At 42.8% G+C, this 13,349-nt stretch overlaps 1 protein-coding gene across 4 annotated transcripts in view; it reads left to right on the plus strand.

Annotated features, from left to right (window-relative positions):
- The window catches only part of KCNIP4 (potassium voltage-gated channel interacting protein 4), a 948,564-nt gene that overhangs the window by 756,628 nt on the left and 178,587 nt on the right, over positions 1 to 13,349 (plus strand). Inside the window, exon 1 of one of the 4 annotated variants that reach the window (XM_070398716.1) lies at positions 11,769 to 11,880. The exons of the other annotated variants lie outside the window; for them this stretch is intronic. Within the exon in view, the coding sequence (XP_070254817.1) occupies positions 11,769 to 11,880 (112 nt within the window). Of the gene's footprint in view, positions 1 to 11,768; positions 11,881 to 13,349 lie in introns of those variants that run through there. 4 annotated transcript variants of the gene reach the window in all.

Genomic DNA, 13,349 nt, shown 5'->3' on the forward strand with positions numbered 1-13,349 from the left:
TAAAATCAAAGAGAGGCCAATACTTGGTGAAGAGTTTGACTGTTTTCCCCAATGGAATAGACAACTACTGGAAACCTAGAAGCAGGGAAGTTATATGAAAAATGCACTCTTTCATCTATAAAGATTGATATAAATGAATTAAAGATCAATATAAAGACTAATGCTGTGCAAAAATGAAACAGACCATGGGGGTGTGAGAGTGAAACCAGAAAGTTCAGATGAGCACTAGTGAGAATTAGGCAGAGAGAGGTGATATTTTCAAGGGGGGGGCCCATTGAATTGCATGGGATTGAGGGGTCTCGTATTTTAACATATAGTAGACACTTAACATATGTTTTAGATTCATTGAAGGAATGATTGAACCACTATTCATGGTCAAACGCAGACTCTGTGAAGCATTTCTGATGGACCTCAGCCCTCCTACTTCCCTGATCCTCTCGCTCCTCTGAGCTCCCACTGCACCTTAAACACACTTTCTCATGGACACTCATATTCTTCCTGGATTTAGTGATTTATGGGCATTCCTTCCTTACCTTCCCCTCTAGGCTGTGAACTTCTTCATGGTAGGGAACCCCACACTCCTTGCCTGTCTTGCATGGCACATACTCAGTGTCAAATCTTTTGAAGAATGAATGAATGCAGGAGTGAAGTGAGAGGGAAATGACGTGAAGGTCACAGTCCTCAGATAAAGCAATGGTTCCTGAGCCACAGCATCTGAAGTCTGAGTGTCTTTCCACAAAGATTGAATGATCCTTGGTTGGAAAACCAGAACTAATTGAGAGACTGCGGATGGCTGTGTGTCAAAGAACCGAGCCCTATGAGATAGTGGGAGGCTGGCTTTAATGAATAAGGACAGGTTCATGGTCACATACGAGGAATGACAGTTGTGTCTTCACCATTTTGAATTCCAGTTTCTTCCATTCTCAAAGGCATGTAGTAATAGAAATAGTTCAGAGATGGCTGGTGAAAAATATTAATAATTAGTCTTACAAAGAAAGCACTCATTTTGTACTCTGCGATGCCCTGAATGCTTTAGCTGTACTGTGTGTTAACCCCCTTATTGCTCCTGACAACAAAAGTAGGTATGCATTTTTATTCTCATTTTATAAATCGCCAAGGTAAAGCACTTACCATAGCACCCGACACAGAAAACGCATTCTGTGAAGTCCTAGGGAAGAAAGAAACCCAAATCTAGATATGGAGCCAGAACACCTGGTCCTAAAACCCAGTTTTTTTTTTTTTGTTTTTTTTTGTTTTTTTTTTAAATATATTTTATTGATTTTTTACAGAGAGGAAGGGAGAGAGATAGAGAGTTAGAAACATCGATGAGAGAGAAACATCGATCAGCTGCCTCCTGCACACCCCCTACTGGGGATGTGCCCACAACTCAGGTACATGCCCTTGACCGGAATCGAACCTGGGACCTTTCAGTCTGCAGGCCGACGCTCTATCCACTGAGCCAAACCGGTTTCGGCCCTAAAACCCAGTTTTGCTGCTGTTCGTGACCTTGGATAAGGCAAACTCTCATAACCTCAATGCTCTCATTTTTAAAATAAACTGATACAGGGAATAAGCGAGGCAAAGTCTGCAAAAGTGCAAACACATGTAAAATTACAACAAAATCCTGGATAAATGCAGGCATTTGGAAAGTGTTTGAGTTGCCTTTTTAACTCAAGTGTGTAAGATGCCAGCCCATTTAAAGGCACAGTTCTTAGGAGAAAGCCCCTCATTTTCCACAGTCTTGTTACTGACAAGAGCAGTCTTTCTGAGACATGATCTGTGACTTTCTCCTGTTTAGAGCATTGACAGCTTTAACTAAAAATGAAAACCTTGGTAGCTGATGATCTTACTTCGTTCCTAGTCTTACCCATCCTGGAGTGTCGTGGCCAGCTAGAGAGAATGCTGCCTGTGAGTGCCTTTTCTCTGCTTAGGAAGCACCTCCTGCTCCATTAATTTCTGTGACCCTCCCGGAAATTCTGTAAAGAGCAACATTATCAAAGTCCGTCCATTCCAGGGTTCTACCTTCTGTAACTCCAAGTTTAGTGCTGGGTTCAGGAAACTCCTTCTGTATCTAACTGCTTCTGACGGCTAAAATGAAAGTAGAGTGTCCCTCCGTCTCCTCATTAGCCTACATCTTCTAAATTGTTTGATGTTCCTTTTTAATATTTTAAAATGTACCATCTTCAGAGTCCTTTCTTAGAAAAAAGTGGAAGTTCAGAGATAAGAGGGCCAATTAAAGTTGCCCTTTCCTTTTCAAAGACAAGGTCCTTGTTCCCGATACTAAACACAAACATATACACTCATGCAAATATATTGCAAGTGGTTTGCTCCTATCAATTAGATTCTATCTTTTGGGTTTCAATTTAGAATTAACTTTTTTTTCTTATCTAAAGGAGTGTCTACTGTTACAAGCAAATTAATTACTGGAGGCCCGGTGCACAAGATTTGTGCACTGGAGGGGAGTGGGGGGATGGTCCTTCAGCCGAGCCTGTGCACTCTCACAGTCCAGGAGCCATCGGGCATATCTGTCTGATGGCTTATGCTCCCTCCCTAAGCCAGCAGTTGGACATCCTTAGCGCTGTCGCAAATGCAGGGAGAGGCTCCCGCCACCGCTGCTGCGCTCACCAGGCATGAGCCTGGCTTCTGGCTGAGTGGCACTCCACCTGTGGGAGTGCACTGACCACCAGGGGCAGCTCCTGCGCTGAGTGTCTGTCCCCGGTGGTCAGTGCATGTCATAGTGACCAGTCGTTCTGCCATTCAGTCAATTTGCATATTAGCCTTTTATTATATAGGATAACCGTGTGTTGGGCAGACTAATCCCCCCCCCCCCCCCCCCCCCCCCGCAGGACATCCACATCCTTATCCCCTGAACTTGTGGAAAGGCTGGGTTATATGGAAAGGGTAATTAAACTTGCAGATGGGATTAAGGTTGCCAGTCAGCTTACCTTAAAATATGGAGATGATCCTGAATTATCCAGGCAGACCCAGTAAATCACAAGGATCTATGAAAAAAAGAGGTGCAAGGGTCAGGTTCAGAATAATGCCTGAGGAAGACTCAACTGGCCACTGCTGGCATTGGAGGGGAGGTGGCCACTAGCCAAGGAATGTGGACAGGTTCTAGAACTTCAAAAAGAAAAAAAGAGAGAGAGAAAGAGAGAGATTACTTCTTAAACCTCCTAACAGAGTACAGCCCTGCCAACACCTGAGACCCACTTCAAACTTCTGACCTCCAGAGCAGTAAGCTAAGAAATTTTGTGTTGTTTTACTCACCAACTTTGTTGTAATTTGTTATAGCATCAATAAAAAACTAATATAGCATTTCAATAATTTTCTTGAAATAATAGCATTTCAAGAAAACTGGTGATCTCTAGCAGGAGTCAATCAAGCTAAAACATTAACTGACAGTAAGTTCTGGGAAACATGTAATTCTCAGAAACCATCCCCTTTCTAGCTCTCTTTTTGGAGATCAAAGAAATGGTCTTCATGATAAGTGTGTGTGAGTGTGTGTGTGTGTGTGTGTGTGTGCTTACACTTAAATCAAGGACCATTTAAACTTAAAAAACAAAATTCTAGAGTTTAGTGTCTGAGAAAAGATTGAGAGAAAGAGAGAGAGAGAGAGAGAGAGAGAGAGAGAGAGAGAGAGGGGAAGGGGGGGAAGGGGGCTTTAGAAGTGTTCTCAGAGGAGGATCTTGAGAACTCTACAAATGTTTTTCCCACAAAGTCCTTACAGCACTTTGTACAGACATGATCCAGATAATCATCCAGAGTCTTTGGAGGTCTGGAATGCATTTAAGGCTAGACCTGTTGAGCTCTCTTTCCAAAGTGCTGCTGTGCGACAGGAAATGAGCCAATGCAGCTCTGAGAATGCCCAGGCCAATCTACGGGAATCCTGTGCCTAAGAACTGAGAGAACAAGCTGAAGAAGTGATGTATCTGGGGCAGCAGGGTCCTGTCCCAAGTGAGCGGGAAGGTGTCACAGAGCCTAGGAACAGACATTGAAGGCAGGGCCCTCAGTGTGGCTATAGCTAGGGCAACATTCACGGAAATGCCATTGGCCACACTTTTAAAAACACCTGCTCTATTTCTGAGGTCATTTGGAGCTACTGCTGAGAAAGTAGAATTGATGAGCTACTATGCATATCTAGTTAAAAGAAACCCAGAGACTATGGACCGGACCTAGAAGGTGGGACTAGTTCAGGAGAATTAATTCCTTGCTCATCTCTTTTCAATAGCCCTTTAAAATTCTATTTTAGATCTCTTCTCCCTGGCAGTCTCTGAGAATCTCACAGGCAGAAAACAGGCTAAAGTCAGCTTGAATCTGTCATGGTGGCTGGCACAGAGAATCACTTATCTCTTCTCCCTCTCATTTTTTCTCCCCCTTTTCTTCCACTCTTTCCTCCTTCCTCCCACTTCTCTTCTGAGCCCCTCCTTCCCCATATCTCATTTCTTGACCTTGCTCCAGGAAAGAACTTGCAACTAAACATTTACATTTCCGTAGAGGCTAAGGCCCTACCACTTGCTACCTTTCTGGATACCATTTGCATTTTAAATCTTGTTTCTCTTTGTTTAGTGGGGCCACAATAAAAACAAAAATACTGATCTTTAGGAATATCTCCCCAGGGATGTAAGAACACTAAGTCTTGAGTGAGAATTTCTGTGGTTAAATGTCAACTCTTTGACGTCTACCAATTGTCTGGGAGGAAAAACTTTTCCTCCTCTTATGTTCAGTAACTGGGACCTGCAAATTATACTAACAAAAGTCAGATGAACAGAAGAAAAGATATATAATTTTATTAATAGTTATGTGCATGAAAGCTCAAAGAAAAGAAATGAAATTCAAAGAAGCAAACTCTGGAGCTTATATATCATTTTGACAAAAGAAAGGGAGTTTGAATTTCAAGGGATGATAACTTGGAAAAGTGGCTAGGAAATATATGGGGGAAACTAATAGGAGATAAGGCTTGTTTTAGCTATGGTTGTTTATGCAGACTTAACCTTGGTGCTGCCTCTCTATCTCTGGAGATAAGAGCTATTCCCTGATTCCTGGCACAGGGTGGGGGGTGGGGAGGCAGGTTCACAAAGGGAAATGTATGCTCTGCTTTTAGTTAGATAAAAGGAGGGCAGAGAACTCTTCTTGCATCTGCAGACTTTCAATCGCCTTTAGCTCAACAATCCTTTTGCCAAAATGGCATATTTTGGAGTGTTCTATTCTGATCCCTTTCACAATGTTGGGTGAGGCACTTAAGTTTTTATATTTCAGTGACCTCGTCTGTAAAAGGGGGTTAAAAATATTACCTACCCTAACAGGATGTTGTGATGATTCAGTGACATCATTGATGTGATGCATATTATACACCATCTATCACATAGTAATGACTTAAAATTATTGCAATCTTCATTATAATATAATAAAGATAAGAATAAGAATTATGATTATCGTTTGTAATCACTGCCCTAAGGCCAGCTCATTAGAGTGGTAGGTGGCAGACACTTTTTATGGAGTGTCTACTATATGAAAAGGGTCATGATATGTGAGCCGAAATGTTCTGACGTATTAAATTGGGGAACCCAAGAATCCACTCAGTTGAGACATGAGGGTCCAGGAAAAGGAAATTAGAGCAGGAAAACAAACAAACAAAAAACATAACTCATAGGGAAAGAATATATTCTCATGACATTTTCTAGCTGTGTTTCCAAATCATCTACTAGTTTGTTTATATTAAGGTCACATACTGCACATGCTTGGATCATAAAATACAGGAGAACTCTCTTTTCAAGATACATTTGGCACAATTTTGCAGAAAGTTTCCTAAAGTGGAAGGCATTCTCCCACCATCACCATCACATCGTTGATTCAATCGGGCCACTCAAGCCGGAAAATGAATGCTGAATTGTTTAATGAGCAACCATATTCATATTTTAAAGAAATCCTTTCCAGATGCATTTACTAATCTTTTAGAATGAGCCCTGAAGCTAAGTGAGATACCTTGAATCCTATTGTGTTTGAGTGGGAAGTTTGTCAAAAGAACATTGAGAGATCTCTCCAAATAATTGAGAAACCCCAAGATAAAGAGATGTGCTATCCTTTAGGTTACAAGAAAGGGTTGGGGGTAGAAGAAAGGGCACCAGAAGGTGAAAAAATCCTAAAACTAGAAGAGACACCAAAGGTCACACGCCAACCTTGTCCACCTTACTTGCTCTATCCTCTTCTCAGTTATTTTTCAAAACTTAGATTAGGCTTCTCGTTTCAATGGAACCTTCTAGATGATGCCAATCACATTGATGTCTTGCTTCTCTTAGCTCCTAGTGACTGAGAGTAGAAAATGTTTCTTTTAGAAATAATTTTTTTAACTTTTTAATTTGTTTTCCTGATTTCCCCTGTAGTTAATAATTCAAAAACAATGAAGAACTAGGGACTCAAACTAATATTGTTCATTTTCCATATCCCTTGATTGACAAATCAGTTCTCTGCCCCTCTTTTTAAGCATCTGTAAAATAAAATGATTGGATTGTTTAATATTTAAATGATCTCTAAAGATTTATACAAATATAAACTAATAACCTTAAATATAAATTTGACTTAACTAGTTTTTACATACCTTGTTGTTCCATCTATATTTTTGAGAGACAATAAGTAGATAGGTAAATCTATCTAACTTTAACATTTTATTCTTAATTTTATTAGTGAACTAGGGGGCCAGTGCACGAATTTGTGCATCTTGAAAGGAACTGTGGGCCATGAGGCTACAGTGGGCACAGAGGTGGGTCTCGGTGCATCCTTTGTGCCCCCACCCAGCCCCTCCCACCGCGTCCTGGTCCTCTGTCTGCTGGCAGCCCCACTCCCACAACCGCTGCTCCCACGTGCTGACGATGCTGGGCCCGCTCACACCTGTGGAGCATTGGGGTCAGTGCCAGCAGCGAGTGTGAGCAGCAGCTGCTGCCCTGATTGCCCCTCAGGAACAGGGGGAGGTGGAGAAGCCCTCAGGGGCGATCAGGGCCGGCAGCAGGCAGGGCCGGTGCCAGCAGCAGGTGTGAGCTCTGGGCAGGATCACAGCATGTGGGAGCAAAGAATTTTCAGTACCCACCAGAGACTCATCTTGATGACAGTGACCGGTGCCCCGTCTTGGTCTGGTGCCCCCGCTCACCTGCTCCATCATCCCGCTGCAGCTGACACCCTCCATGTTCTGTGCTCTGCCACCTATTGCCCATGCCCTCCATGTTCAGCGCGCGCCCCCTGGTGGTCAGTGCACATCATAGCAACCGGTTGTTCGGTTGTTCTGCTGTTTGATCTATTTGCATATTAGGGTTTTCTATATATAGATATGTATAAAGATTTTAGAATAGTGCTTGACATTTATAAGTTCTTCCTAAATGTTAGCAGCTATTATTTTTGGAGTAAATCGATTACAAATCTTGATTGTGCCCCTTATTAAATGTGACTTTGTGGAAATAATTTAATCTCAATTATCCTTGGTTTTTTTTGTGTTTTTTTTTTGAAATAGGGATAATAATACCTAACTCTGGATTGCGGTAAGATTGAATGTATTTATACTAGGAAGGTAGAGAATATGACTTAGAGATAAGTGGGAAGGAAATGCTAGTTTATCTCTTTGGTATCCCTTTCCTTTGGAATGAAAGGGTGATCTTGGGAAGGAGGACAGCCAGGGTATATTTTAATACAACAAATAGGGGTGAAGTTTGCAAGATATTGCAACTAAATGATAGAGCTGCCATCTGAAATTATTTTTGTTAAATAATATGCAGGCAACTATTCTTTCCCAAAATGTCACTAGCAAAACACTCCTGCCCAGTTCTCTGCCATTTCTCTCAAGTTCTCAGATGATGTGTGAAATTATTTGATGGTATTATTACCTTACAAAATCCTGCTTTGGGGACAGCATGTGAAAGAGCTGGCAATGTCCTTTGGGAGCCAGGAGATCCTGTAAGTGGAGGCAACAGAAAGAGTGTTGGGGTCCAGTCCCAGCAGGTCCAGGGTTTCCCAAAGGTGTGGACAGAGCTGGCGAAGAAGGAATGACACGGAGACAGCGTTCAGTTGACCAGCATAGCAAGGTTCTCTAGCCAGGTTCTCTCTTTATTCTCTTGTTACATCTGTATTTATACCAGTTGATTTTAATCCTATTCATTCTATACCAAAGGTTAGGGCATTTGTTATCTCCATTCCAAGGTCACTACTCTATTGTTCTATTAAGCTATAAGGAAGTAAGTAAAGATTATGTAGCTTAAGCGTAATTGTTCTTAGTTAAAGTGATTAATTACCCACATGGCACTTAGTTAAGGGATTTTATTCTCTTCCTTAGTCCTGTTAATCCCTAACTCCAGGGAAAAATCCCCACCTGGGGAAACAACCTTTCTCGGAGAGGTGACCTTGGTTAAAACACATAGCCCTAAGAAGGGGAGCAAACATATTAAGAACAGTATGCCATATATGCCAGGTCCCTTGAAACATATGCTGTGCAGATGTTTCTTCCCTGTAGCGACTGTGTCAAGCATCAACGATGGACCGGCTTCCAGCAAAAGAGCTCAGAAAAGCAGTGGTGAAGGGAAGTCAATAGGTGCGGAAGGGCTGAGGCACCAACACTCTCAGCTGGTGGATCCTGTACTAATTCCATTGTCCTGAAGGGAAGTCCAGCCTGGAATCAACAAAATCATATCTGTGGGTATTTATGTGACTTTCAAGAATGGTTGGGATTTCTCTCCTGGAAAATGGAAGTGGGGATTTTTAAATACTTTGCCTAACCCTGTAAATCAAGAAATCAATTGAAAAATATTTGTTATATCTGTTGAGGGGTATTAAGGGAGAAGAATAAATTTGGGAATCCGACTGAGGAATGTTTGAATTCAGGAACTATTACTTTCTAGCCCTGTGACCTTGGTCAAGTCACTTAATTCCATACCTTTGTTTTTTGGGGTTTTTTCAACTATAAACTGGTGTTGTGTATGATTAAAAGAAACAGAGTTGACTTGACCTAAATAATTTTTATTACTTTCTTATTAAACTTTTGACTTCCTCTAGCTTTATGTGGGCAGGAATTTCAGAAAATGATTGCTTAAGACATGTATTTTCCCATCAACTATTGAGAACTGCTTCCCGAAGCCTTACTGGCTTGTGGACATATCCCGAAACCGTAAAAAACATGTTCAGATGGACAGGGGGTTGGGCAGATTGATAGAAAGATATCTCCCGTTAGTAAATTACCCTAAATGAAAAGCCCCATTATAAGAGCCAACATGATGGTCTAAGTGTTTTCCTGGTGCGGGTGGAGGGGGGATGTCTGTAGGCTGGATTGACGGGGAAATCTTCATGGGGAAAAGACAAGAACTGGACCTAGGGCCAGGGAGGAGTGTCAGGACCAGGGAAGAGCAAAGTCACTTCATCCATCTCAGCCCAGCCATTCCTCTAAAGAGCTAGCAAATCTGTCACAAACCCACACCTACCACATGCTGAGCAAGGGGACACCAGGGGCTGGACGCAGCTTTCCACATCTTAGTTAACTGTCACATCAACCATGAGAAGGAGGCAGTCACATCTCATCTTGAACTTAGAAATCAGAGACTCAGAAGTTTCTCCAAACTCACACAGCAAGCAAGTGGCAGAACCAGGTAAAGTGACAGGACCCTAAAGCTTGTGTCTGATGTACAACCTCTAATAATGATAAAAGCTACCATTAGTGATGGTGGCCTCCTCCATACAGTATTTTCCTTCTTACCCCTCACCCACATTTCCCCAGGTGCATCTGGTTCTCCCTTCTTGTGCTTCCAGAGTTCCCTGCAAAGCCTTGCCTTCAAGTGCTGGTGCATTTACTGAGCACATTCAATTTAATACCCACCTTCCCTATTCACCTGTAAGTCCCCAAAGGATAGGTTTGGGCAGTATTTGCCATTTTGTCATTCATGTACCATTCATAGCTCACATTAGTAGCTTAACAAATGTTAATGAAGAACTGAATGAATGAATACATGCCTATTGTCTACTAAGTGCTGTGCCCACAATTTTGGCACGTAAGTTAATATCTCCTATAAAATGAGCTGTGGGGTCTGGCTGGTGTGACTCAGTGGTTGAGCATAGACCTATGAACCAGGAGGTCACAGTTCAAATCCCAGTCAGGGCATATGCCCCAGTTGTGGGCTCCATCCCCAGTGTGGAGCATGCAGGAGGCAGCCAATCAATGATTCTCATTCATCATTGATGTTTCTGTCACACTCTCCCTCTCTGTATCTCTCTGAAATCAATAAGAATATATTTTTAAAAATTAATTTTAAAAATTGAGCTGGAGGGCTGTTAGTTGTTGATAAATAACTCTAGTATTAATGGGCATGAAGACAAGGCTCAGTAAATATTACTTAACATCATGAATATTGAATTACCATCATTCTCTTTAAATGGAGAAATTTAAATAAAACATTAACGTATTATAATTGCAACTTTGCAGAATAAAAACTGCTTACAGGGAAATGTCTTTCAGAAAATTACACAGCAAGAAAATAGCAAAACCAGGCAGTGCCCCCCAGGGCCTAAGATATTACTCATACACCCTTTGCTTCACAGTCAGTTCCAGGGGCTACAGTCCTTCACACCCAGGATGCCCCCTTGATTCTCTTCAACGGGCCTGGGCTTCAGCAGAGTGGAGGGAACAGGCAGCCTGAAGAAGCCAGTGTGGTCCTGGCACAGCCCAGAGTCCACGACCACTCCTGGGCTGCTTGCCTAGTTTGGAATCAAATACGTTGTGGGCTCCTTTGGGACAGCACAGCCCATGCCTCCCTGAGAATCACCTACTTTCCAGTTTAAGAACACAAGCTCCACGATCCTCTGAATCAGACTAAAACAGTGTCTTCAACAAGCACCCGGTGATATTTATCATCAGGGAAGTTGGTGAAACTTTGGAGACAAGACCTCCAAGGAGGCTAGTGGGACTCACTCTCCAGGGGCAGTTAACGGAGCACCAGTGTTCTCACAGGGCTCTGCTCTGCCCCACCCTCCATCCATGCATGTTCATAAGTACAGGGGCTCAGTCACTCCCCCTGTGTGTCAGCCAGGACCACAACAGTCCCAGTGGAGTAGCAGGTGGGAGGCGTGGATGCTCACCTTTGACAAAGCCACTGAATCATGGATGCTTCGGCTCCTGCACTTTTCTCCCTGGGAAAACTGCCTACGGGCTTGCACAGGGGCTTTCAGAAAAGGGTCTAGTCACCAGCCCCTGAAACTGCTTTTTCCTAGCATCCCAAGAGGCGGGCTGAGCTCTCGCGCAGTGCGAGCTCTGGGAAGAGAGAGCAGCTGCTCTATGGCAGAAAGGGGCCATTCCCAGGTTCCCGGGCAGCAAACTAGAGCGCAGACAGCCCTGCCCAGCCCCGCGGCGCTATCAGTGTGGGGCGTTGCTGTGCTCTCCAGGGCAAGTTTCCTGGGAATGTCCCTCCTCTCCACCCCCACAGCAAAGTCTCCAGTTCTCCAACAGATGTCTGTCTGGCAGCTCTGAAGTCCAAGTACGCGCTGGATGCAGCGCAGAGTCCCGCGCGCGCTGGGGTTGGGGGACCCCAGCAGGCGAATGCCAGCATCAGCATGAGAGGCTGGTCTTCAGCCCAGGTCGGTGCTCAGCCGGGGGCCCGGCTGCCTGGCCCGGTGCATCTGAGAAGAGCTGCTCACTTTGCCCCCTCAGGAGTCTTTGTTCCCAGCCAGACATTGCTCGGATTCTCGCTTTAACTCCCTCCACTCCAAAGGGGTCCGGCGGCTGGGATGCTCTGCCCTCTCAAAGGATGCTGACCCTGGAGTGGGAGTCGGAAGGGCTGCAAACAGTGGGTATTGTTGTGATTATATGTGCATCTCTGAAGCTGCTCCATTTGCTGGGACTGATTGATTTTTCGGAAGGTAAAGTGGTCGCTCCCAGTGTGTGCCCCCCGGTCAGGTCTGGTTGGGAACTGGATACAGACGCTGCAGAAGTTGAGGCTGAATAACAGAGTGTGAAAGTTTTAAAATATGCATGCTTGCCTTAAAGCAATTCATTTCTGTTCACCCAGATATTCGACACTGGGAGGGGAGGGGTTTGGTACCATTATCTTTCTCTTTGCAACCTCTTTGCGTTAAGGGTGATGTTGTGGGTTAAATATAAATAACAGAAGTAAGGATTCTATTTGGGGATGATAAAAAAGGTTGTGCTTTTGGTTGTCAAGTTCATGTTCGCTACCCCTCCTTGATGTTATTAGTAATTCCATCCTATACCCTGATTTGTGAGTGAAATACCTGTGTGTGCCTCACTAGTTAGGAGGTGCGGGGGTGGAGCTGGGTTGTGGATTATGATATGAAATGCGTAAGCTTTTGGTGGAAAATTGAGTTCCTGGGTGCTAGCAAAAACGTGTTTTGGACGCTTAATTTGCAAAGGTGTCTCCTTTACATTTCCCAGCGAGCCGTTGCTGATGTGTCTGAGAACAAAACACCCAGGACAGCATTGTTGCTGCCAATAAATATTTTATCCATCTAATATTACTACCAAAATCAACCTCATTATGCAAAGATGAGAAAGTAAAAAAAGTTGGTTAACTTTGCTTTAACAATTTGAGTGTGTGTGTAAAATACACATGACATAATTTTCTACTGAAATAATATACTTTGAATCATTCCAACTTCTATCATGTGATGTCAGTTTCATGTCCACGTTCTCTTTTTTCTCAAGTGAAAGAATGGAGTTCTTAAACATGTCCTAATATTTCTTCCCAGTAGGGATATGATCTTTTATTGCTGAGTTATTTATGAATATTTGCTTCTCACGTTTTGTGTAATGGTGGAAGTTGATGGCAATATTTAAGCCTGCCTGTGCTATAGTCTTTCTAAGATTACATCATCCCCAAACCATATCCAGTATACATGTCTCTGGTAATATGTTAATAATGATCAATGTATCTTATCTTCATAAAGTCCTTTTTTTCTCTACAAAATAGGTTAATTAGGTTCTGACTGTTTCGACCAGTAGAAGAATATTATAAGCTCTCATGTAATTTTCATACCTTTTTTTTAAGAATTCTCTGACAAATTCTGTTTAGGCATACGTGAGAATGATATTGTAATGGGGTTTAAAAAGGCTCAGAAGTTAGTTTCTTCCTTTACTCACATTGCACAGTAATTTTATTTAATCCCTGGAAGGAGAACACTGCATAGCTAATTTCTCCAAGCGCTAAATAATAATCTGCATTATTTTGAGATTTCTGCTTTAATGCACTAATGTTGGTGTCAGAAGAAAATACAGATCCAATAACTTTAATTTTTATGAGTGGGATAATTTGATTCTGTTTAACTTTATCACTGTATTAGTTTTTGTCCTCTGGACTCAGTTGAGGCATACC

Source organism: Myotis yumanensis, unplaced genomic scaffold, assembly GCF_028538775.1.
Source record: "Myotis yumanensis isolate MYYU_CA2020_CCGP unplaced genomic scaffold, mMyoYum1.0.hap1 SCAF_1, whole genome shotgun sequence".
NCBI lineage: Eukaryota > Metazoa > Chordata > Mammalia > Chiroptera > Vespertilionidae > Myotis > Myotis yumanensis.